Source organism: Pleurodeles waltl, chromosome 6 (genome assembly GCF_031143425.1).
Source record: "Pleurodeles waltl isolate 20211129_DDA chromosome 6, aPleWal1.hap1.20221129, whole genome shotgun sequence".
Taxonomy (NCBI): domain Eukaryota; kingdom Metazoa; phylum Chordata; class Amphibia; order Caudata; family Salamandridae; genus Pleurodeles; species Pleurodeles waltl.
In genome coordinates, this window is record NC_090445.1 from 996,595,087 (window position 1) to 996,622,613 (window position 27,527).

The 27,527-nt window shown below is 42.0% G+C and overlaps 1 protein-coding gene across 2 annotated transcripts in view; it reads left to right on the plus strand.

Moving 5' to 3' along the window:
• Positions 1–27,527, plus strand: part of A1CF (APOBEC1 complementation factor) — a 167,189-nt gene that overhangs the window by 70,435 nt on the left and 69,227 nt on the right. For both annotated transcript variants that reach the window (XM_069239876.1, XM_069239877.1), the window contains exon 4: positions 23,898–24,028. In XM_069239876.1, the coding sequence (XP_069095977.1) occupies positions 23,898–24,028 (131 nt within the window). The remainder of the gene's footprint in view (positions 1–23,897; positions 24,029–27,527) is intronic.

The following is a 27,527-nucleotide window of genomic DNA, read 5'->3' on the forward strand; positions in this document are numbered from 1 at the left end:
TTGGATGCCTTTGTCTTGAAGTCTTCTGTTGAGGCTGGATTGTGATGAGGTTTTGAACACAGCTAAGAAGTCAAACAGTATGAGGGCAGGGGTTTTTCCATGGTCAATTATGGTGCAGATCTCATCTGTGCCAATAATAAGTGTTGTCTTTATGCTATAATTGCATCAAAGTCAAACTGGATGTGGTTGAGTAGGTTGTGGACTACCAGGTAGTAGGTGAGTTGTTACTTGATTATCTTCTCGATCACTTTGGCAGGTAAGGGAGCAGGGAGATAGGAACAAGCTGCTTATTTTGCTAAGGTCAGCTGAAGGTTTTTTGAGGAGAGGGGTGTCTATTTTTTTGAGGAGGAAGGTGTATTTTCAGTCTTCTCAGAAGATGGTGGATATGATGGTGGAGCTGATGATTTGGGTGAGAATTTTGATAATCAGTGGTCCTCCCATCTTGTAAATGTGATGGGGGCACGGGTCCGTTGGGGACCTGAAGTGGACAGTTTTCATGATTCCGGTGATGTCTTCTTTAGTAGGCATTCTCCAGTAGGTTAGGAGAGTGTCTTCGCTGGTGGTGGGCACGTTGGCATTGATGTCCTTAGGGTTGGGCTGGACTGTAGGTCTTTTCGATTTTACTGTGAAAGAAGTTGGAAAGGTTGTAACTGAGTTCCAGAGAAGGGTTGGTGGAGTTGGCTGTAGCCTCTGAGGTGGTGAACTCCTTGATGATAGAGATTATCTCTTTGCAGTTGTTGGAGCTAGCCTTGAGCCATTAGTAAACGCTCTTCTCTTGGTATCTCACAGGAGATGACTAGTGCCTGAGTTAGGCCTTGATATTACATCTGCCATTGACTTCAAGCATTGCACTGCTTTGTAAATATGGCACAGCGTTTTTGCCATACTATCACCACATCAGTGTCAAAAAAATTAAGCTAATGTGACGATAGTTGGTGCTAGGCCCTTCTTAAATTTGAGCTGAAGTTTGTGAATTGGGCCCAAATAATGTAGGTCATGATGTGCGAAGGAATTTAGTAGTAGTAAACCCTGAATTACATAGTTAGCAACCACTAAATCACCTTTTCTGATATCCTAACCATATTTTGCACTTCTGAAAATGCTTTCAGAATTGCATAATGGGTTTTGAAACTCATACTGAATGCGAGTAACTAAAGTATGAGTCACTGGTTTATGACCGTAATTCCATTCACAAACCATTGATCTGTTACCAAATCCCAAAAGCTGGTAGCAACTGATTCACAAAGGAGAAGAGTCCCCTTTGTGGACATTCAACTTTATGAACTAGTGTGGCAGCTTCAGGGGGAGTAGACAGGGTTCCATAGGACCATGGCATGCTCTTCTGATGTTTTTGTAAACAGAAAACACTTTTGTCTCTTTAAAGCTTCCAAGGTTCCTTTAATGAACTCAAGCTGATTTAAAAAATGCATTCCATTTTAGAAAGGAATCACAGGGATGGTGGACTGCTGTCCCTTAGACACAATCATCCCTTTGATTGTAGCCAATCCCCAGCTCTCTAGCCTATTTTCATGGGAGGAAATCCCTCTGTGCCTCCGCCAGAGGAATTTTCTGCCTCGTGTGCTGGGGACAGCTCCAAGCCATTCTCAGCACAGAATGAATTCAAGATAATACTTACATAAAGTTGAGCTGTACAAATGAAAGGACAATAAAACATTTGAATTCCATTCACAATCCCTACCATACTAAGTTAAACTAACTTGTTGAGTTCAAATAATTCTTCATCAATTCCCTTTTTGTTATTTAAAGAATGACAGTGATACATTGCATAACAGTTACCAAAATGTGAGCAAGAGGTTGAATCTGAACAGAGCAAATAAAATACTATGGGGTTGATTTAGACTTTGGTATACAGGGTGCGCCCCCACAAAAGTGGGGAGTACTTTGTCTGTCAAACTCTTGTTCAGCCCACAGTACCATAAGTTGGGCGGATTAGCATCTTTGTCTTGTGGAAGGCCCCACTTGTTGAACCATCAGAAAGCTTACTCTGATGGGCTGCTAGAGTAGAGGCCGTCTGAGTAAGAACATCAGACCATTCCCCCTATTTAGAGTGGAGAGTCTGATGCATTTTTCAGGCCTGTCACTGCCAGAAAAACATGGTCTTATCTGATCAAAAAATAAGAAAAGTCCCACCAGCACCCTGGGAAAAAAACACCTGTGGGAGCGGGTCACTATTTGTTTTGTTTTTCAATACCAATGTTTTTGAAAAACAGATACATTTGGTGCGTGGCTTTCTGAAGGACAGCAATTGCACACCAACTTGTGGTGCCTACTGAGGAACCACCAGCACAGACACCACCTCTGGGTCAGTGATAATAAGACAGCCTTCTTCCATCAGGGAGGCAGGCATAATGTCCTCTTCCACACTCACAACCTACTAAAGTCCACCATATTCAAAATCAGTCTCTGAATTTTAGAAGTGATTATTAGCCTTACATAGTAAGCTTCTCTAGTGCTATTCAAGGTCCATTCATAGCCTAGTGATTACATTCAAACAATTATTCCACACTTGGCAGTTTTATGAACAAATGATGTTTCTGATTCTTTAGTGATATTCGATTTTCTGACAGAAGTTTATTAATGACCCCCATCTTTTGTGTTTTTCACACCGAGAAAATTATAAAAAATGAAAATAACTGTCAATTTGCACAGTTGAATACTATTGAAAGTTGTTAAAGTATCCTTTTGGTTATGTCACCCCACTGAGGTTGAGCAGCTAACACATTTGACAAATATGTAAAAAAGATTTGTGTTGGGATTTTGTAATCTCCAGCAGTCCCCAGTGCAACACACACTCAGACCGCTAGTAAATATTTGTGGACATAATTGGAAAAATTGGGATAATTGAATCAATTTCCCATATAATATTGCAGAAATTAATTATTTAGTAAATTCCAACTTGTCTCTTTGAGGGGCCAGTGGGTCATATTATAATGCTGAAAATAGTATTAGAGTTCAAGTACACTCTAGAATTTGTTCATTTAAGCATATCAAGTTGTGTATCAAAAGCAGCCAGGAAAGAGTTTTCTCTTTTATTTAGAAATTTGTTTTCCCATGCATTATTTAGAAGAAGATCTTCAGAGTAATTGAGTGTTTGATTTGTTTAGGGTGTTATGTGCATGAATCAAGTGATGTAATTTGCCGCTTCTGTTTGCTGCCCTTGCACCCCACAGAAAACGAAAAAACTGTATAATTACTAATGATTGGTACTGATGCACAGAACACCCAGATCAAACAGATTAAGTATCACCCTTTCATAATTTTTTTATTACTTTGGTTTTGCAGTATACATAAATATATCTCAGCTCTAGAGGATAAATACAGGATCGGATTGTCTTCTTCAAGCTGATGATGTTAAGTGGATCTCATAAAGAGAAGAGTGTTTTCATTGTTAATGTGAATGACAATATTTGGTTTCCATTCCCATTCCCCACCTTTTTATGTTCACCCATCTCGGAAATGCAGGGCTTGTGGTTGATAGTCATTGCCAACTTTGGGATAATGCGTACGCAACATTGTGTTTCTTTAGCTGTGGAAAGTCAAAAACTCAATTTGGGTAATAGGATTTTGGTTCACCTAAAGTTACTGAGATACTCTTTTTCGGAGTCCAAATAAAGTCCTTCACTTTTGATGTATGTGTGTTGGACTTTTAAATGGAAGTCATACGTTTTGAAAGATTTATAACAAACCCGGTCAGTTATTTAGTCTATCCAATAAATGTAGGTGCAGGCCCTGCCTTCATTGTAGATTTTGTTTTAGATTCTTGTAAGATCTATCTGTGTTATAATTTATCATGTTTTTATTTATCTGTTTATAATAATCCCCAAATATACTGGATGGCTTGGATCCCATTGAATGGAAGTAAGGAGTAGATTTCTTGACAAATGTACAAGGGCATCAGGACAGACAGTCCATTTGAATTTATAAACCTAGAAGTTGTCAAAAGCATCATTTAGATCTAATGAAAGAGTTATCAATAGTTGACAGTAGAAGCTTGTTACCTGCAATAGTAGACATTTGGATATGCACTTAATGGGCAGCTAGTGTAATGGTCTCAACATTGTTGTTCACAATCTGTTTGCTCATTCCTTGCTGTCTCTCTTCTAACATGTTCTTGATGGACACTCTGGTTAAAGCTCTCTAACACTTTGGTATGCGTCATCTGGACTACTGTGTTCCGCATTACTCTCAATCTAAGTGGTTGCATTTTTTCATAAGGTTCCCAGGGAGAACATGATAATGATGCAGCGTTCCTAAATGTGCAAATAAATGGTAGTAAAGGGAATTTTCTAACAGCATAAAAAAACATTGTGGGTATTTGTCACCTGTGCCCCAAAGGAGGTGATTGATTGTTCCTGACATTTTATAGTTGTTTATACTAGATATGATCCCCATCTGAGGCAATGGGTTTTGAGAAATGGCAGTGCTCAAAGAGGAAATCAAAGATGGGTGGATTACAGAGCTAACATTCCCCCAGTGGCTCTCATCAAGGACACTGCAGTCAGATCCTGGGATTTAGATTTCGGCAAACGGGATATCCATCACCGCTGTGACAGGGTAACCCACCTGCCTAGTTCTAAATCAGGCTCTAAGTCTTATACCAGCAAGTTAGAACATAGCCAAAAATCTCATATACTAGGGGATTTAGATTTTGGCTGACTGGATATCCGTCACCCTTATGACAGAGTAACACATCTGTCAAGTTCTAAATCCAGCCGTTGATCTTGAACTTATAATGCAAAAAATATAATTTACAGTACCTTGCTGTTTGAATAATATTCACACAATTGATTTACTTTTGGAGAGCGAATCTCTCATGCTGTATGTCAGTTGGAAAAATCCTGATTCTAATTTTATCATTCATCAATACTTGTAGGGTATAGGCTCTTCAAACACCATTACATTGGAAGTGAATGTATCAGATAAAAGACACAGCAGGAATGAAACTTTTTCCCAGTTGAGGAGGCAACAAGAGAAATATTTTCTGCCACTGTCAAAATGACAGCAGATAAATAACTTGGGGCCTGAGTCACAAAGACCTTTTGCAGTTTTGGCAGAATCTCCGCAATCCTGGTGGAATCTCCACACTGCAGTTCTCATTGCAGAGACTTTGCCATAAGTGAAGTGACTCCGCCATGACTGCTGAGCATCTGTAATGATTGTTGATTGTAGAGACTCTTTGTGAATTGAGCCCTTATATTACAATGCTTCTTTAGGGCCATAGCATGCAAAGCCATTACATACACTTATAATAATGTCATAAAAGATTTTCAAATCAGGAAGTGCCCCCACATGGATCCTAAAATACCAACTAGAGCAATAGCTATGTTGCCTATGATATCAAAAATATAATTCAACAACTTTATCTATCAATGTTCCAATCTGGGAATGACTTATCATCTAAACATCCGCTTCATACATAAGTAATTTCCTTTGTTCACCAAAAATTTGGTATTTCAAAAAATTGACTCATTATTCCCAGATCATCAGCTACCTAGTTCCGAAAAAGAAACCCAACTTTCTATTTTTAGAGAACTAACTAATTTTGTACCCAAACATCTCCTTATCATTTTCTGAATGTATCCCTGCTGAAACCCCAATATCAGAATGCCACTTTAGTGACTAGTTTGTCCCTATACTTCAGGTTTTTTTTTCTAAAAATGCACCAGTTACACCTTTTCTCTCTTAAAATGCAAGTTTTAAATTTTTAAGACATCGACTCATTTTCCTCTCCTGTGACAAAATTCTAGCTTTTAATTTTTCATAAATAAACTCTTTTTTTTAAATCAGTTGCTCATATAAATATATCATATAGTCCCTAGTCATCAACTTCTAGGTTCAGCAAACACCATAATGTTGTTTCATATACTCTGTTTCCATCATCATAATAACTTTAGATGCCTAGGTCAAAACTGGCAGTCCATGTACAACGCCTTGTGCCCTCGTTTAGTGTCACATGTCCATACACTGATGCCACCATTTTGTATAGCAGGTTCAGATGTCTAGGTTCAGACTCGCACCCCGTAACAAGTTCCCCTGTTCTACCATCATATACTATAAACAGCTTCAAAATGCCAGGAGCACCTTCACAGTCCATGTACAATATCTATTTGCCAAACATAGACTAAATTATTCTCCCAAGCCCATAATAGATTAGGCATGCAGGTTCAGTCTCACGGCCCATGTACAGTTCCATATACCCTCACTGCTAACACCTTTAGGTGCCCATGTTCAGCCTTACACCCCACGTGCAGTCTTACACGTCCAGTTGAAATCTCAGCTGCTACACTCCAACTTCATGTGCCAAAAGCGGTTTTAGGTGCTCAAGATCATTCTCACAGCCCATGTGAAAATTAATATGAATATGTATACTTTAATAGGCTCATATTATATGCATGACATGTCAGCAACAGCTAACTGTGCCTCGGTTCTGTTAGTGCGTCGGAGCCTTGATAAGTAAACTTACAAGGAGACATGCCTAGGTTTACAAACCTTTGGACCACGTTCGGGGACTTCCCAGTACGAGATGTCTTTTTGGCATCACAAATCAATAGATCAATAACCCAATCAATATTCGTAGTAAGTAATCAATGCGCTAATCAATAACATTTAATAAGAATCAATAGTTGAACACACCATGACCTTTCAGTCATGAATAACCACAACAAACTAGTTAAGTGTGAGGATATTTATTTCCCTATTGGTTACAATCTAATATCATCTCGGTTAATCTCATTAGAAATAAACCTCATTAGAACTCTTCTAATTAGCAATTTAGAACACAATTAATCAAAGCATAGAGAATATTCATTCAGTATTTAGACACGTCATTAATATAAAGCAACTTAGCAAAGTCTCAGTAATACTTGATTCAACAAAGCATGAACTCAGTCATTTGTCTATTTGCACAAGATATTTGTGAACGCCTTAACTAACCTCAAATTAGCATTAGCATGTTGGGCTTCATGCAAAACATTTAGAAACACAAATTTAGAAAACATCTAAACTATGGCCTCTATCAAAAATAGCAGTTGGTACCTAGAAAGAAAGGCAAACAGACAATTACAAATTTGCATCAGATTGTTATCAATCCAACAGATCAGCAAACAGCTTCAGTCTTCGTCCTCAGGACATCAGTCGATTCACCATCAGCAGAGATAGGACGAGGCAAAGTCTCAATATAGCATAGCTACGGAATGAACTCTCTTCCCTCATATGGAGGACAAGTTAGCATCAAGCAAAGAATGGGTAGAGGATGGTTTAGAGTATCAGGACAAAGCAAAAGAGTGGAAAGTCTCTGTGAGGGAGTGAGGTTTCTCCTCGGGTCACTCTGTTAAATCAAAACTCTCTAATTAGCCCATAACTCCCTATTGGATAATAATTGGCACATCATTATCTCTGTCCAATAATTCTTCACAACTTGCCAGAATTTTTCCATAAACCACAGTTCTCATCTCGCGGATTGTTCCATGTTATTGACGTCTTCATTGGTTGGAATGTCAGGTAGAAAAAGTTACAGTTTACGCTCCAGTCAGTGTCTCCATTGTTTTCTCTTACTACAGCTAACCTTGCATCTGTTACAAATTACACTGTTGCATTCATCAAGAACGTCTCCTTGAGCAAGTCAGTTCTCATGAGAAAGAATTTACTACGGCTACACACATAACTTCTGGAAAATTACAGCCTCATGTCCTTCAAGAAAACAGCACATTGCACGTTAGAAAATGCAGTTTAATACGAAACGAGGCAGCTAGGCGCAGACCCTTGCTAAGCCAAGGCCTATCAATTAATAAGCAACTTCTTACTACATAACTCTAATTATGATATGCTAATACAGATTCAAAACAATATTGCATCAAATTCAGAATTAACAAGCTTTCATTAGTTTTCGTATACATTGGTAGCCACTCCCCGTGGGCACTTTTCAAACGTGTGCATTAATTTCTATGTTAACACATTTTCTATGCAGCTTTGTCGCACAATATATTGCAAGCTTCTCATGTTAATATTGCTTTTGAAAGACACACTCCAACAGTTCCGTCTTCGAAGTTGCTCTAACCGTGTAACGCCACACGTAAATGCTCTGGGGCAGGCACAAATCAAACAAGTTGGCTTATTACCTTAACACTCACCTCTGACATATACAGCCCTCAGTTTGAATCCTGATAAGGAAAAGGTTCAATCAGTCTTCCATTCTTCTGAGTTCAGAAAACTGAGTACAAATAAATTGGGTAATACTGACACCTGTTTTTACAGCACTCAGAAAAATCAAAAGTATGATCAAGAAGCTCCATATTAAAGTGTTATTATAACTCTTATTAAGCATATATATGTCCAGGAACAGCTATGGACATTTAAATTCAAAATACATATATACCCCCACGCACACATGCACGCACATGCATGCACACACACTCACACACTCATGCACACATATTCCAAAAGAAGACTTCTCAGACCCATACATAAAAAATGGCACAAACTCACAAACATGAAGCCATGCTGACATACACAGTCATGCACACAGAAATACTTACACATGGACAAGCACACCACTATGTTCTCATATGACTGCTGAGCCAGTGTCTCTGCTTCTTCACTCCGGGTACTCTGGAGTCTGCTAGGGGCTGTTGGAAGAGTGGATCTTAGGTCCATTATGCTGTGGACAACAAGAGTTTTTTTCTGTAAACATGCATGTGCCAGCAATACCATCCCAGGCACTGGAAAAGGGCAAGGTATGGAGTGATTATTGGGTCGGCTATGTTGCCATATGTCTGGGTCAGGCATGTTCTACGTGAGCCCAGGAAGGATTGAGCCATTGAAGATTTTCAGGATAACTGCTGACTACGTAAAATGAATTTAATTCATATTCACAGCACGTAAACTTAAATTATTTGGATTTTTTGCTGAAACTTTACAACTTTTCTTAGCACAAATCATCTCAAATGAACTGATTAGATGAATAGTCACTTATAGGGACTCTACTTGAAAAGCTTTCCTTTGTGTGAAATAATATAATTATAGCCCATTTGGTAAATTCAGGCGTTTGACCACATAAAAGGCAACCATCATCTATATGTTAGAAAACAGTGGAAATCAGCCTCCTCTGCTCCTGCAGATGTAAATCTAGTATATTAGTCTAAATCTGGCATGCTTCTTGAGGCGTCTTTGCTATACAAACCTCCTAAATAGTTCATGAAATCTCATTACATTCATGTCAGTGAAGTTAGATATGTTATTGAATTTAATTAATTCTAAACTTTTCAGACATTTCACAGTATAGGATCAGCCTGCAGAACAGATGTACACCTGTTTCTGCACGTTGGCTTCCAGTGGCACACTCACGTGGGACGATTTGTTCTAATCATGTACAAAGAAAAGGGAACCAAAACCGTGGAAATCACCTGCGAAATAACTAGGCCGCCACTTTCTCCATCTTCGCAAATAATGCTGCCACTGCATTGCTGTGCATGGAGCATGGTATATTGGTGATGTTTATGCAAGTCCAAAATGTTTGCAATGTGGTGTGCTAATGACTGTGTTTATGTTGTGGTTTTACCCGGTGCTTAATTTGAGCTGGTGTTTAGCTGGTGCTTGGCACCAACACTTATCTTGAATCTCCAATACATATTTAGTCCACCACATGGTGGCGCTGACAGCCTATTTTTTTTTTTAAAGCAAGCAGGAGTGAAGTGTTTAACAATTAAATATATGATTAAAAGTAAAAATATCATGTTGCTCAGGCCATTCTTACAGCCATGGGTCACCTAATACAGTACAAATCGCAATATTTGCAGGAGTGTGATTGTAAGTGAGGGTTGTAGGTACTGTATTTGGCAGGAAAGACATGGACCTGAAGTGGCACAAGCGAGAATGGCCTCCTGATCACTATCTTGGGCCCTTCATTTTATTTTATACATTAAGCACAGGCCCAACCATTTTACCGTGGTTGGCTGCGCTGAGCAACAATCGAGAGATGCAAAAAAGTCCCACCTAGGGGCCTGATTTAGAACTCGAAGGGCGGGTTACACTGTCACAAGGATGAAGGATATCCCGTAAACTGAAATCTAAATCCCATTGAAGACACTGGGATTAGTATTTCGGAGGACAGGATATCCATCACCATTGTTACGAAGTAACCCTTCCACGGAGTTCTAAATCAGGCCCTAGGTTGCTTTAGTATATATTACAGTCCCAAAAATAAACTTATTACAAATGCGGCAGTGGAGAAAATGCAGTGATACGTTTCCGACATAACGAAACCAATGTAGTTAGAATTATGTGGTGCGATTATGAGATGAAATCAGTGTCAGTCAAGCACTACAATCGAAATAATGATGGAGGCACACACCTAAATTAACAGGTGGCACTTCTAAGTTAATATTGTACTAAGTAGCGCATACATTAATTGGTTTAGTCGGTATAGTCTTAGTTTCAGTTTCACAAATTGCTTAGCTATTAATGTAAAGGGCCACCTAGCAATATAGGTGTGTGCTTCCATCATTAGTTCCATTAAAACAGACTTGCACCTTTAAATCCTTCCAGTAAGTTACAAGTGTTTAAACAGTTGACTTTCAGTATGACACAATGGGTGCCCAAGTTAGAGTCCATTCACGATTTCTGACTTGTTCATTGAGGTCCCTGCCCCCAGCCCAGTGATGTGGTACTTCCCAATCAAGGGCCAGGCATCAGGGTCTTGGTAAGGGTCACATTTCTGTGCACAGTACGGTTATCTAATGCCTGTGTTTATGTCACAAGGCTATCATTTTAATCTGGGTTGTGTATGTAAGGTGTACGCAATCAGTCACAAAGGGATGCAGCAAGTCGTGGCTAGGCGGGACAAAGCCTCACCTTTAAAAACTCTCATTATTCTCTAATGTCCTTAGAAGAGGTGTGGCTAGATGTATCAGGAATCCATTGTGGTGCTAGATTACACTATACCGGTGGAGTGTCCATGCCTATGCGAAGCACACCGTCATTGGATGCACCCGGAACCGTGCACCAGATTCCAGTGACATAACTCCCTTCACAGCATCAGATAGCCCCAAAGTGTGAGTCTGCACAAGACCACAGCTTGAATGTTGGAGTGGGAACTTCACTGTACCTTCTTGCAACAGGGACGTAATGGTCCTTGGAGCTAAGGCCCACTAGTGGTAGCTTAAACGGTGCAGCACTGCCTGGGTCGAAGGGCGTAGTTGAACCCCTGCTAAAACAGTTTACGTGAGGGTGCCAGTTCAGCACAATTAGTAGCTTTCTGCCACTCCTTAACTTTGATCTATGGCTCCCAGGTGAAACAAGACAGAAGCAGAAATACAAACGGCGAAAATAATTTACCAGAATCAAAAATGGTGATAGAGAGAGACTAATTTGACAAATGACAATGAAAAAATAGGTTAGAGGCAAATGAAGTGAAGGAAAAGGAAGGAGGTTAGGTAGAATGTGACAATGGAAACAACAAAAGAAATAAAAAAGTATCAAGATGGAAAAAAGGTCCACAAGATGAGTGCAAAAGGGAAAGTGAGGCTGGGCATATTTACAAAATATCGACACAGCCGGGTGACACAAGCCAGCTTGCGGTGCCGAGCTGCGCCATTAGGAAAGTACAGCGATAATTTGTATTTACAGCAATACAATGCATCCCTGTACTTTTCTCAGTGCTGGTGCACATTTGGCAGCCTAGCGTTAATGCAAGCACCCTTACACCCTGGTGTAAGGGTGCTGCGTTGCAGGGATGATTGTTTTTTTGTGCAGGAATGGACACCTTCCTGGACATAAACAATAATTAATGGCATTTTCCTTCTATTATGTGTGCTGCAGAATATATTTCTCCTCTTTGCACCCCTTTTACACCACCCCCGGGATTGCGTAGGAATTTGCTGCATTCCCAGTCTTGTAAATCTGGGAATGCGTCAGACTCCATGGGTGTTGCGTGGGAACACCCACAGGAACACCCATGGAATGCCCCTTTCATGCAGAGTAATGTGTGAAAGAGGGTCATATTTACAAGGCCATGGCAAGTCCTTCTAGGTGGCTTTGCGTGGCCTTGTAAATATGGGCCAGCACACTGCACCACTGGAGCATCAAAAAAGGTGACACGCTGGTGGTGTTAGGGGCTTGTAAGTATGCCCTTGGGTCTCCAATTGGCAGAAGTATGCACCCTGTCGAAGTAGGGACCACAATTCTAGTCAGGGTAAGTCAGATACACACTTTAAATTAACCTGTGCGCACCCTGTGGTAGCTTGGCACAGAGCCCTAAATTAAGAGGCAATGTTTAAATTATTTGTGCAACTCGCACACAGTAACACAATGAAAACACCAATAAATGACCACACCAGTTTAGAAAAATAGAGAATAGTTATTTTAGCAAAACAAGACCAAAACAACAAAAATCCAATAAGTAGAAGTCAAAATATGAACTTTTAAAGATATAGGGTCTGATTTAGATTGCAGGGGGAATTCTCTATCACAAATTTGACGGATATCCCATCCACTGTATTATGATCCCCATAGGGTATAATGAGATTGTAAAACGGCTTAAGTCACTTTTGTTACAGAGTATTCTCCTCCGCTGACTTCTAAATCAGGCTCTAAATTTGAAAACAATGCTTGGAAGTCACTAGTGGTCAAAAGGTTACTTGAGGTCGCGAGGGACCAGTGCAAACACAAAATCCAGGCCAACCACAATGGAGGCAAGGCTGGCTATAAAGCCATGTAGGGCTCGCTGAAACAGTACTTTGGATCGAGCAAAGCATCGACATCAAGGGCACGATGAGTTGGTCTTTGCAGAAATCAGCTGCAGAGCCCACTTCTGAGGCCCAGGACTGAAGATGGGCACCTGAGGGAAGGGTAGGGCTCATAGACGGCTGAGTTCAGCAGCACTAGGAAAGTTGCAGGCAGTCTTTGATGTCCCTGACACAGCAGGAGAGCAGGAGCCAAGCCAACAAGCCCTTGGAGAATCTTGGGTTCAAGGATGTAGAGAACAGATCCAGTCCTCCTCAACGCAGGCAAGAAGCAGAAGGCGGCAGGCCAACACAGCAAAGCAAGTAGTAAAGTGGCAGTCTCTCCTACAGTACAGCTCACAACAAGACAAGCAGTAGGCCAACACAGCAATCAGTTGCAGAGTAGCAGACCCTCCTGGCAGCACAGCAGTCCTTCCTGTCAGAATGTCCTGGTTTAGTAGATTTCCGAATTGGTGGGATTTGGGATCCAGTACTTATACTCAAATGTGCCTTTAAAATGGGGGAGACTCCAAAAAGGCCTTAGAGGATAACAAGGCCCTTGCCCTTCCCTCCCTGACTCCAGACACACTACAGGGGGTTATGCAGTCCTTTGTGTAGGGAGAGGAGCAGCCCTATTCAGATGTAAGTTAGGCAGTGCTAAGCCCTAACATCAACCTAGTTAATGGCCTGTCAACCTGGTGATGGGCCGTCAGGATGCAAATGTCACATCCCAGCGCCCTATGTGTGACTGTCTAGAAGGAATGCACAAAGTCCAGCTGTCATCCTCTCCAGATGTGTATTCAAAGACAGGCAGAGGCACTGTATGGTTAAAGCAAGAAAACACCAATGTCCTAAAAGTGAAATGTTCAGACTTACAAATTAAAATCCAATTTACAATTTAAAATCCAACTTCACCGTAAGTTGTGATTTTAAATTGTAAGTCCAGAGACACCAAACTCCAGATATCTATATTTTACCAATTGGAAATTACACTTAAAAATGTATTAAGGTAATCACAATTTCATCCTATGGGAGAGATAGGCCTTGCAAAAGTGAAAGAAAATGTCAGAGTTTTTCACGACCTTGACATGTTAAACTTAACAGTCCATGTCCAACTATTGAAATACACTGCACCCTGCCTTTGGGATAGCTAGGGACTACCTTAGGGGTGACTTACATGGAATAAAAAGCAAGGTTTGAGCCAGACAAGTGGGTACACTTCCCAGGATGAAATGGCAGTTTGAAACTGCACACACAAGCTCTGCAGTTGCAGACCTGAGACATGTTTGAAAGGCTACTGTACTAGGCGGCACAATTAGTGCTGCAGGCCCACTAGTGACACTTAATTTACAGGGTCAGGGCACATATAGTGCACTTTACTAGGGACTTACAAGTACATTAAATATGCCATTTGTGGAGAAGCCAATGTCGCCATGTTTAGAGTACAAAGCACATACACTTTAGCACTGGTCAGTAGTGATAAAGTTCCCAGAATCCTAAAAGCCAGCAAAAATGAGTCATAAAAACAGGTCAGATGGCAAAATGTTAGGAGAAACCACTCCAACAATGCCAGGTCTAACAGAAAGTAAAATGAAAAGAAAGAAAAAGAAACAAATTAAGAATGAAGGAAGGAAATAATACAAATAATAAAAATGAAGAATGGAATGAAGGGCAGGAAGGCAAAACAAGAAAAGACAAAAGAAATAAAAAAAAAACTGAAACAGGAAAATAAAGAAAACAGGAAAATAGAATGAAATAATAGCAAAAGAAATGACAGCCAGAAAGAAAGAAGAAAAATAAACAATTAAAGAATTGAATGAATACAAAAAGAAAATGGTCGAAAGAAAGGGGACAAAGGAGATGAGGATGGCAATAAGAAAGGAAGGAACAAGAAGATAGCATACGAATACAACGACTGAAGGAAAGAATATGAAAACGGAACAAAAAGAAGAACAGAAATCTAGACCAATAGAATGAAAGAAGAAATGCTAAAAGAAAAGAAAGAAGGAGTGAAAGGAGATTTAAAGAAGTAAAGAAGGAATGATGGAAAGAAAGAAGTACACAATGAAAGAAGAAAAAAGAAAGAAGAAGACAAGAATAATGGAAGTAAGTAAGTCAATAATGCTAAATGTGCAGTTTTTGCCACTTGTTTTCAAATCATGCTGTAAAAGCACCATTTTGTTTGCTATTTATCGTTGGATCAATTCCTAATGAAATTCAAACGAAAGGTAAGGATTGTTCTCTTTGCTCAGTCATTTGGTGCCTTATAGCTCAAGCTGGGGGTATTTTATTTTTCTGGCAATTTCTGTATTACCGTTAGTGTGCGACACACGAGCCTTTTATCCCCTGCACTTATTTCAATCTCAGGGCATGGGCTTGGGGCAAAGGCATTTCCCATTGCTTGGGGCCAGTTCCACAAGCAAATGAGGGAATGCCACTTTTACATTGCTTCGGCATAAAAAGTGCTCCCACAAAATTACAGAGGAACCGCACAAACACCTGCATCCCCTTCTGTAATGCCAATGTGTCCAAAGGGCCCAAACAGTAGATGACAACACTCATTTCATCATGGGGGCATTTCTGTAATCCAACAACTGATGTCCGCGCAGCATGTCGGACTTGGTTTGTCATGTTCCACTCTCTTCCCTGGCACTGGTTGAGTGTCTTGTGTCGCATACTGGCAGAGAAAGTCACTGAACACAGTGAGAGCTGAGGAGCAGTAATTAGAAAAGCACCGGAGTCTTCTACAGGGCAGCCGGATAGCAGCCCTCAAAGACCCTTTCAGTAGCGGGTCTCCAAGTCGTGTTAATGAAGAGCATTGTGGAATAGAATGAAGTGTACTAAACAGGTCACGTCACAGGGTGTTACAGTGATAACCTTTAGCCCAAGTGCAGTGTGTCACTGTGATAGATAGAGTCTAGGGCACATTCTTTAACACTTTCCTAGCTACAAAGTCCAGAGTACAATACTCTGATAACTACACAGTTCGGGGAACTAGCTGTTACACATTACCTTTCTTATGAGATACTGGAAGACTCAACCCTTACTGCTGTACTCATTCTGAGTGAGGTGAGCTTACACGGATGCTGCCTATGGTGCACCCTCTCTGTGGAGTGAAGCTTGCTACTGACTGTGCTTGTTGTACAGTTCTTGCTTAGCAACGCTTGCTCTGCTGCAGTCAAAAATGTACCTTCACAGTATCTGCGGGAAGCATGCTGTGAAGTTGTCTCGGCTGTACCTTTGTCTGTGTGCCATCAGGACCTAACGCTCTAGACTCTCCGTATGGATTACATCCTTTCAACATTAGAATGAAATGTTTAGCATAGAAAACATGAACATTCTATGGTGTTCTCAGACAACCCGGTGTTACACCATGATCCGTATTATGCATAGAAAGCACACTACCTTGACCTGCACACCCATTTAACTGGGTGTGCCACTGTGCAAACCAAGACACTGCGCCCCACTATGGTGAATGTGCTATTCTTAGTGCAAGTGTGGACTCAGTAGGACTCAGACCAGAGCATTAGTGAAAGGCACGCCAGCTGTTTGAGGCCCACCTTTCTTTAACCTGCATTCAAATTGGAAGGAGATGCCTCTGCAGGTAGGTGCACTAAGGGTCTCATTTACAAGAATCTGACGCCTCACCATTGAAGCGTCAGATTTCTTGCGCTTTACGCACATCCCCTAATGACAACATGGATGCTCTGTAATTGTAATACAGAGCTCCATGGCACATGTTTTCATAGCTGCGTCAGAAATTCTGACTCTGTTGGCAATAAACTCACACATTGATGGAGTAGCGTTGTTAAATTGCTGCAACTTCAGCAATGCGAGAAGTCTCCCATAGGAAAAATCCGTGTCAATTTTAAGCCTCCTCTGAGTGGTCGGTAAAAATTTGACGCAGTGAAGTCGCAGAATGACACAGTCAGTTCTGTGTGGCTTTACCCTTGGGGACTCCCACTCTGCATACATTATACCTGTCACAGGTATAATGTGACACAGGTATTTACAAACTGACCCATTGGGCCTAATGCATCTGTCTGTAAATATGAAGCAGTGAGGTGCACTGCTAGCGCCAACGCTGCATCCAAAAAAAATGATGCAGCGGTGGCACAAAGGGCTTGCAAATGGGAACCTAAGTGACTGCACTTGCCCCGCAGATCGATGCCTCAGGGGTCCTTGGGACACCAGTACCTCCCTTCTAAAGGAAGCTCATGGGAGAGCCATTGACTGTGTGCCCATGCTACAGAGCACACAATCATTGTGCCTTCTGACCTTTTTTGACTCAGCACCCACGTCTGTAAAATGGCATGCGGGAAAAGGCCAAGGTTTTTTCTTCATTTATTTATCTTATGCAAATGAGAACATGGACCCTCAGGATCATAGTACTGTCCAATTAGCACTAGTGCAGTCCATGTTACAGAAGGGTCCATGCCCCTTCTGTAACACCATAGTGCCTCAGGCCCAAAAAACAGACACACAAGCCAGCTGTGCCCTTGGGACACTGATGGTGTGATTACAAGTCTGGCGGGCACTCGACCGCCAGACTCGCAGTGGCATTCAGGACTGCGCCTGCTGTGGCAGTTCGACTGCCACATTACAACCCTTGAGGTCAAACCACCAGGGTACCGCCGTCTCTGCTGGGATGGGTGATCCTGAAGGGTTGACCGAGGGTGCAGGTCACAATTAGCCAGGGAAGCGTTGCATGCAGTGCTGCCCTGCTGATTACAACCTGGCTGTACGCCAGTCTTTTCATGGCAGTTTTACTGCAATGGAAAGGCTGGCGGAGAACAGGTGCAGGGGGCCACAGGGGGCCCCTGCACTGCCCATGAACTTGGCAAGGGTCCTTCTACCCAGCATCCTCACAATGCTCACTGTGCGGACAGTGAGCATTGCAAGGGTGTTGGGGCAACCTGCGGGCGTTAGCATTGCCGCCCGCTCAATTACGAGCCGGTAGCAATGCTGCTGCCTCTTTACCGCTGGGCTGACAGGTAGAAACCTTGGTCCGGCGGGGAACTACAGTGGCGGCCAACCTCTTAGGAGTTTGGCAGAAAGTTATTACCATCTGCCAAACTCGTAATTAGGCACTAAGTATAATATGCCCCCCTGTGTACCAAAGCAAACAGAACATTACTGCAATATTAATACACACAAAAAAATGAGAAAAAATAAATGAATGCTTAATGAGCAGAGGAAAAAGAAAGCATTGCAATTCATTTTTCTTTATCAACAAAACATTGAATGTGGAAAAGACCTTCCCTTATCTGGGTCTCCTAAGAGATGAGGGGGGCTCATAGACTCAACACAAAGACTTGCGGTCTACCTGAATCCCTTGGGGACCCCTCCTGTTTGTGAATAGGTTACCACCAACTTGAAGTTGGTTGTAACTGTGAATGTTTTACAGCCACATTCCTGGTCTTACATCCCCCTGCAACTCGCTATTAGGAAGGGACATTCTTGACATGCCCCTTCCTAATACGAACTCACAAACCAATTTTGTGATTCGGTAATAAATTACTCAATCGTCAAATACCATTTGTACCTCCCATAATACCTTTTTCTGTTCGCGAATCGGGCCATTTTAATTTGTTCATGGGTGAGAGACAGGGTAGGTTTATCTTTTAGGGTTGGGCCCCTTTGAAATTCCTACACATTTATATTAAAAAAATATGAAAAAGATCGATTTCTTTAGAGATATGGGGCTATATGTACGAACACTTTTTCCCATAGACACAGAATGGGTAAAAACCTTTGCTACATCTGGCCCATGATCGTTTATCTGAGCAAATCAATGCATTTAAGTTTAGGCTATCTGTTCAGGGCTGCTAGCCCTGTCTTGCTTGAAGCACGATATGGAAGTCAGGCAGTAAATTAACTTCATTTCTATGGCAGTAGCCACAATAGGCCAGTTGCACTTTTAGAGTCATGATTTTTGGCATCTGAGTCTTCATCCCTGCATGAGGGCAGTCATTTGTCATTCACAGGCATAAATCCCATCCATTCCCTATTTGTCACACAAAAGTAGAGGATGCAACCACGTGTGATTTAGTGCCTTGTCTTCAGTAATGGTGAATCTTATAATTCTAATCTTGTGTTATTTTTATTGTACTGAGACCTCTTTTCATGCTTACCTCCCCCATGCACACCTCAGGCCCTGTCTGCATATTGCTGCCTCCTTAAGAAGTGGAGGTGTTGTATTTGTTCCTGGTGAAATTGTTCCAAAAGATGAGCAGAGTTCTTGTTCCCTTGCAAAATTGATCCAAATATCAGAGTCAAGTGCAAGGGGAGAAATATGTGCTTACAGTAAAGGCAGTTATCTGCTGTATGGCGTTAAAACTGGCCCTAACTTCATGCCCCTAACACTAATGGCAGAAAAATTGATTGATATGCGAACAATGAATGATAAATTGTCTGTAAGTGTGTCAACCATGTAGTTCCTCTTATTTCACATTTTACTTAATGTTGCATTCCCCAGGAGAGTTAGCTGGTTCATCATGCTGTGTTTCGGTGCATTGTATTACTCTTGCACAGTGCATACTTTGACTCGTACCAGGTCTTTTTGAGGGTCTTTGATTGAGAGTGCTGGTTCTAAGGCTGAAGGCAAAGCAAAGGGCCTGTCAGATGGTTGGTCTTTCTGCAAAGCACACAGAACAATGGTCATGTATTCCAGTTCCAAATGAAATTCAGTGTAAATGTGTGTGACGGGCTGTGCAGAGTTCAAAATGTTTAGAAGGAAAAAGCATAATTAAATAAAGTGTTTAAATGTGAATGAGTGCAGTGTTTGTTTGGGGTGCTAAAATTAGGAGGATGTGAGGACGTGCATTCAGGCATTCAGGGGAGAGTGAAAATGTGCAGATGTATGAGATGTGAAGAGAAAAAGGACAGACATGTCTAACGTAAAGCACACAAACTGAAGGCCATACTCCTCATTTTTCTTAAATAGCTAACAACCATTGACAAAGCCAATACTACTGACACATTTTAGGTGTATGACAGTAGTTGTGTTATGTTTCTGGATGCAGTAACATCTTAGAGAGAAACCAAAATACAGTCTGGGTGGCACACCGTGGGAATCACATACATTTATTTTACATATTCCCTTTTAGAGAGACCCACTTTTTTCATCCCACTTAAAGACCTGTCTGCACATACTTCTATATGACTGATTGTAGCCAGCAGCTGTGGGTGCTTCCTGATGCCTGGTTAGAGCATTTTCTTCCAAAGTTTATGTCACATGCCGTGCAAGACAGTGGGCAAGCACACAATTTAAAGGGCCTGAAGTTGTTGCACTTTACAATTTTCACATTAACATGACTGTTGAACATAATAATGCAGTAAGATATGGGGCAGTTTTTAATGTGTTTAATATATTAAGAGTATATGTCCCCCCTGCTTTATAAACCTTGTTTTTTCACTAAATTCATTTGCTTTCAAATGCACCATTTGTCAATCTTTTTTCATTTTTTTCTTGGGAGGAGTACCCACCTTGGACCCCACGTTTGTCCATTCAGCTTGCTCGCTTCACTCACTACATAAACGTCATACCCAACTTTTACGCCAACCACTTTCAAATGTCACCAGCCACCACTGGTGAGAGAGCAGCTGCAGGGTACCCTGACCAGGCCTAAGAGGTGTGGTCTTTTGACGAAGTGCTACAAATCCAGGCTGTACAGTGGTCACTATGCTGCTATTAGGCAGACGGATGGCTACGACTCTTATAGGGGCAGGTGGGCTAGCCTGTCCCAAAGGCTAGGTGAAGACAGTAACAGGGAGTGAAAAGGGTCAAAGCAGACTGCACAGGTACAACAGATGAAGCATGGACACAGGTGGTGGAACCTGTGCTCTGCCTCGGTGGGATTCTCGCAGGATTGACTGGGCCGAACTGTGGGGTGTCACCAAGTGCAGTGGCTGGGAGACTTAGCATGCTTTGCCTGATGCCACCAATGAGCCAATAGTGTGTGACAGAGAAGCACTACCTATGCAGTGGTGTGGGGAGAATCCGCACAAGATACAAATTGGACTTCCTCCTCATACAACTGCTTCAATATGCACACCACACACACACAAGCCCTCCCTCACATAAACACTCTCACCAGCAAGTACACTAACAACATATATTTAACAGCATTTTTACTTACCTGAGCTGTCAGCCAAGGTTCCGTTTAAGCTAACTGTGTCCCATTTATATTAGACTAATAGTCAATAATGGAGTACTACTCATTCTTAGTGTAGTAAACAAATTGCAGAAAACAATGATAGGTGACCCTAACTGATGCCTATAAGAGTAAGGTTAAACCTCCTGTCTCAGGAGGATTACAATTGAAAAGAAGATCTGGACAAACTCCTACAGAATATTGAAGTGAGATAAAATACATTGCTTTTGGAAATGTGTTATGAGTAAAAGCAGGTTAAAGCTTAACACTACAAGTGTGCCCATAAGGCATACCTATCCCCACAACTGACACACAAAATAGACCCAACAACAGTGAGCAGTTTCCAAGATGTTAAACTTGCCCAGGTAGGTAAACATTTGGAAAGTGAATGAACTGAACAATTGGATGTAGTGTCTACTCCCCTTGTCTCCTTTTAGATGAAACTCCTATTCCTAAAAGAGAGAAGTTTTCAACTGAAGGCCAGATGTACTAATAAAAATGCGACCAGAGAAGATTTTTAACGCATGACCTACATACTAATAGGTAGGTTATTAAAAATATGAATCTTGGTGGGACACAATCAGACCTTTTATTTTTTTAATTTTATTATGCAAGTCTCTAATTGAGACTTTTGGCGAGCTGCAATTAGAGACGAGCAAAATTAAGGGGCATATTTATACTCCGTTTGCGCCGAATTTGCGTCGTTTTTTTCGACGCAAATTCGGCCTAAAACTAACGCCATATTTATACTTTGGCGTTAGACGCGTCTAGCGCCAAAGTATGAGGAATGAGCGTCATTTTTTTGCGTGAACGCCTTCCTTGCGTTAATGAGATGCAAGGTAGGCGTTCCCGTCAAAAAAAATGACTGCGACGCAAATGCGTCGTATTTATACTCCCGGGCAAAAATCACGCCCGGGAGTGGGCGGGGCAAAAAACCCCGCATTTGCGCCTCTTTTTAGCGCCTGGGTCAGGGCAGGCGTTAAGTGACCTGTGGGCTCAAAATGAGCCCACAGCTGCCCTCCCATGCCCCCAGGGACCCCCCCTGCCACCCTTGCCCACCCCAGGAGGACACCCAAGGATGGAGGGACCCATCCCAGGGACATTCAGGTAAGTTCAGGTAAGTATAATTTTGTTTTTTTTTTATATTTTTTTTTGGCATAGGGGGCCTGATTTGTGCCCCCCCTACATGCCACAATGCCCAATGACCATGCCCAGGGGACATAAGTCCCCTGGGCATGGCCATTGGGCAAGGGGGCATGACTCCTGTCTTTACTAAGACAGGAGTCATGTAAATGGCGTCTGGGCGTCGTTAAAAATGGCGCAAATCGGGTGGAGGCGATTTTTTTGCCTCAACCTGACTTGCCCCATTTTAAGACGCCCTAACGCCATTTTCCCCAACGCCGGCGCTGCCTGGTGTACGTGTTTTTTTTCCACGCACACCAGGCAGCGCCGGTCTGCTAGCGCCGGCTAACGCCATTCAATAAATACGGTGCCCGCATGGCGCTTCAGAATGGCGTTAGCCGGCGCTAAACTTTTTCACGCTAAACAGCGTTAGCGCAGTTTAGCGTCAAAAAGTATAAATACGGGCCTAAATGTACAAATCTTGCTTTGGTACATTAAAAAATATATATATTTGGGCTGTTTGCGACTGGAAAAATGCTTCGTACATCTGCCTTTATTTTTGGAGACCATAGCAGCAATGGCGGCCTGCTGCACCAAGCAGACCATGTCTGTGACTGCTTTTAAATAAAACAAAGTTTTTATTTAATTGTAGCCCATTTTCCTTAAAGGTAAAGAACTGCATTTCTATAGATCAAAAGTTTTCTTTTTTTATTTGAACCATTGCCCATTCTTCAACAAACACTTTTATTTCATTCATAAAGGGGAAGGGACCCCAAGGGGACCTCTTCCCTTTTGCAAATCAATTACCACCTCCTTTGAATTGTCAATTTTCAATGTTTTGCGACCAGATTTTGTTCACAAAATACTGATATGACACTTAGCACTAACGTCCCTAATTTACCCCAACACGCATGGATAAGGATAATAGTGGAACTTACTGTGCTGTGTAATGGTATTACAACAAACAACAGAATGATGTAAGGCATGCTTGAATCAATCTCATCCATTGAAGATTGCGCATGGCCACATTCCAGATCATTTTTCACCCACTGAGTCTCTCTAGATAGAGACCTTCAAAATGCAAATCAATATGCAAACCAGTCTCAATCAGTCCAATAGGAACATTTTAGCCTGAATTGCCAGGCTGGGTCCTATCCATGTAAGAGCACAAACAACCCCAGACCGATTCAGAGGGGACCCAGCCTGGCAATTATGGCTGGACTTTTCCAATTGGAGCGGGACTAAAGCTGATTTGCACATGGCCAGTTCTTGTCTGAGGTCTCATGGTGGACAAAAAATAATGGACTGGAATGTGGCCTGAGTAATTACCAGAGGGTGAGATTAAAGGCTTCCATCCATCACTTTTTTGTTTTCCTTAGAACAAGATTATTACACAGAATATCTGTAAAGATTAAAGTGGATTTAAGCTAATGATGCTATTCTTACAGGCAAAATGTGGTTGATGCCATTTAATGTTTGCAGGAAAGTGATGCTGCTTGATCATGTACTATAACTGCTCAGAGCATACAAGCATGTAAATAAATGCCATGCCTATTGTTTTAGGGGAGAGGAGTGATTTTTGTTTGGTTTGCTTAAAAAATAAAATTAAAATATATGAAAAATTGTAATATATTAGGATTAACAATAACAGATGATGAGCTATAGATAGTATGGAAAAGTGTCCTTTTTAAAGTCTCACCTCATATATGTATTGCTCTCTCACTAATTGCACCCTTGCCCATGATTAGCACTTTCACTGTAACAATTTAATGAGTTTAATGTGATGAACGTATTAAAACATCATCAAAACGTATTTCTTAAAACATTTCTCACACCAACAAATATTTGTGGATTTACATATTTTCTTGTTTTTATCTAACAGATTGGCAATATCTATGAAGTGAGAATGATGATGGACTTCAATGGGAACAATAGGGGATATGCCTTTGTAACATTCTGCCACAAACAAGAAGCCAAAAACGCAATCAGGCAACTCAATAATTATGAAATTAGGTAAGAGCCGTTGCAATAGTAATGTCAATACAGGTCAAATTAATTCAGGTCTTTAAAGTAACAATTACAGGTCTTTGCTTTTATTATTGTTCTTATGTATCGCTCCATTAATTCGGGTTCTAAGCAAAACAGGTGAAAGATTGGTAATCAGGTTGACTCATTGTTATCCTGCGGTTACAGAAAATATTAAATGAGCAAAGAAAATATACCCGGCCAGGGTCCATATAGTCTGAATGCTACTGTGATTGGCTTCAATGGCAAATGGTTATTCTACGAGACAGCATAGTGTATGGTGGTTGAAAAATGATCATGAAAATTACTAAAGACCTGATTTAGATTAGGGAGTTAATGGGCATAAGTTTTATACATGGAAGGGGTGATATATCTAGACCAGATTCAGCTGGAGGAATTTCCTTCACTTAAAGGATAGTATAGTAGATGATATGTGCTTTACAGGGGATTACCATGTCAATGGCATGGAAAAGTGCATTTTGATGCTGACACTCTTCTATTGCATGCCCCTCAATATCATGTCGTTTATTAGTACATTTCATCATTTTACAGCATAAATGTAACCCTGTGATTCTGTGTTGATATCCAATTTCCTTTTAGAGTGTGCCCCTCAATTTAGCCTAAAGGGATGCATTTTGTTGTAATGTGACTCTTGTTATTTTTCACTAAATATAATCATGTCCTTCGCCCCCTGCCAGTCCTGCCTTTTTGTCTACCCTACTCAGCCTTATGTGTCAGTGGATTTAAGTGGAAGCAAAGGAGGAAGCTTCAGGTGATGAAATTCAAGCAGATTTGTTGGGATTAGTGAACAAGAGAGCTGCTTGACCCGACATCATCCTCACCAATGATAATACGTTTATGTCTTCTCTAGCACTTTGTGAAGGTGGACGTTGCTGTGTTTATTCATACTCATCATGGCTTCAGAAAGTGCAAATTTTGCCAGACGATTATATTCTAGTTTTATCAAGTCATCCCCAAATCAAAGGCTACATGTGTTGATATGGGTCTTTTTAGTTGGTAACGTTTAAGTTTCTATTTTCTCAGTTTTCAGTCTTCTGGTCAAGCTACTGTAATATGTTATTTTACGTTTTTGTCATTCTCCTAGAGAAAATATTTCTGAGTCAGGAGCTGGTTGCAAAGTATATTCAAGAAATTCTAGATGTCTTTTGGTCAGACTGGTATTTTAATATTGTCACTGGGAGTTGGGCAAGCATTGGACCTGCAATGCCAAATCAGAATCATGCTGTCCGCACTGCAGTTTGACTTAGGTCCAGAGCAAGGTGACACTCTGTTAGAAATGGGGTCTATGGTTGGCAGTCAGGTTGCACTCTGTCCAAGCAGGGACCCTCACTCTAGTAAGAGTAATAGAGATACACACTCAAGAAAACCCCTGCTTACCCCCTTGGTAGCTTGGCACAAGCAGTCAGGCTTATCCCAGAAGGAATGTGTAAAGTATTTGTACCAACACACATAGTAATACAGTTAAAACACTTCATAATGGACACCACACCAGTTTAGAAAAAAAAGATAATATATATCCAAATCAAACAAGACCAAAATAACAAAAATCCAACATACATAAGTCAAGATATGAATTTTCAAAACAATAAGGGCCTGATTTATGAAAAGTTAGCGCTGCTTTTGCATCCGTTTTTGATGCAAAGGCAGCGCAAACTTACAAAATATATTTGCAAACTTTTCATAAATCAGGCCCTAAGAATTTTTAGGGGTCATTACGACCTTGGCGGGCGGCATCAGCCGCCCGCCAAGATCTGACCGCCATGCGGCCGCCAATGCGGCCGCACCCCCGCCGCGGCCCTTTGGAGATCCCCGCTGGGCCGGTGGGCGGAAACCTGGTTTCCGCCCGCTGGCCCAGAGGGGATCATGACCGCAACATAGGAGCCGGCTCCAAATGGAGCCGGCAGTGTTGCGGCCGTGCGACGGGTGCAATTGCACCCGTCGCGCTTTTCACTGTCTGCACAGCAGACAGTGAAAAGCCGCATGGGGCCCTGTCAGGGGGCCCCTGCACTGCCCATGCAAGCGGCATGGGCAGTGCAGGGGCCCCCAGGGGCCCCACGACTCCCCGTACCACCAGCCTTTTCCTGGCGGTTCAGACCGCCAGAAAAAGGCTGGCGGTCGGGGACTCGTAATCCCCTGGGCAGCGCTGCAAGCAGCATTGCCCTGGCGGATTACATCCGCCGGGGCCCGGCGGTGCGACCGCGGCGGTAAGACGCCGGGAGGCACCGCCAGCCTGTTGGCGGTGCTCCCGTCGTTTTGGGCCTGCGGTTATAATACCGTCAGGGTCATAATGACCACCTTAGTCTTAGTGAAGCCGTGCGTCGTTTCTTCTCCGGTTGGGTAGTCGATGCGTTGTTTTTTTCCCTCACAAGAAAGCGATGCGTTGATTTCCAGACAGGGCACCTCGGATCTGCACAGATTCACAATGACTTTGACGCCCAGCGACGATGCTTGAGAAATCCAGTCGCACTGTGTTAGAAATCTGTGCTGCATGAGGTTTGCGTTGTTATCAACAGCCGCAAGCAGGTGTTGCGCTGTTTCTCCAGCTGTCGTTTATCAGCCGCGTTACAGATGGTGCATCGAACATTTCGCAGCACAGTGCTCTGTGCATGGATTTCAGCTCTAGTTCTGCCAACTTCACCTTTCAAGGGGCCATGTACTGGATAGGGCACCACTTGGCAGGGCAGGAGTCTCAGCAGATAGTCCAGGTGTTGGCAGAGGAAGTCTTTGATGGCTCTGAGACTTGAACCCAGGAGGCAAGCTCAGTTCAAGTCCTAGGAGATTCTTCTCAAGCAGGAATGTACAGCAAAGTCCATTCTTTGCCCCCTTTCACAGGCAGCAACAGCAATCACAGGATAGCCCAACAAAGTACAGTCACAGGCAGGGGGCAGCACTTCTCCTCAGCTCTTCTCCTTGGCAGAGGTTCCTCTTGCTTCCAGAAGTCATCTAAAAGTCTAGGATTTTGGGTCCACCCCTTTCTGCCTTTGAAGTAGACAATCTTCAAAGGAAAGTCTCTGTTGTTCCCAAGATCCTGCCTTGCCCAGGCTGGCCCAAAAACACACCAGAGGATTGGAGACTGCATTGTGAGAGAGCATGCACGACCCTTTCAGGTGTAAGTGACCACTCTTCCCTCCACTTGGAGCGCAGATGGCTCATCAGGATATGTAGGCTACACACAGCTCCCTTTGTGTCACTGTCTAGGGGAGATTCTCAAACATCCCAACTGTCAGACAGGGAATCCGCAAACAGGCAGAGTCACATAATGGCCAAAGCAAGAAAATGCCTACTTTCTAAAAGTGGCATTTTCAAACTAACATTCTAAAAACCAACTTCACTAACAGATGTATTTTTGAATTGTGAGCTCAGAGACCCCAAATGCCAAATTTCTACCTGCTTTCAAAGGGAAACTGCACTCAAAGAATATTTAATTGCAGTCCCCATGTTAACTTATGAGAGAGATATGCAACAG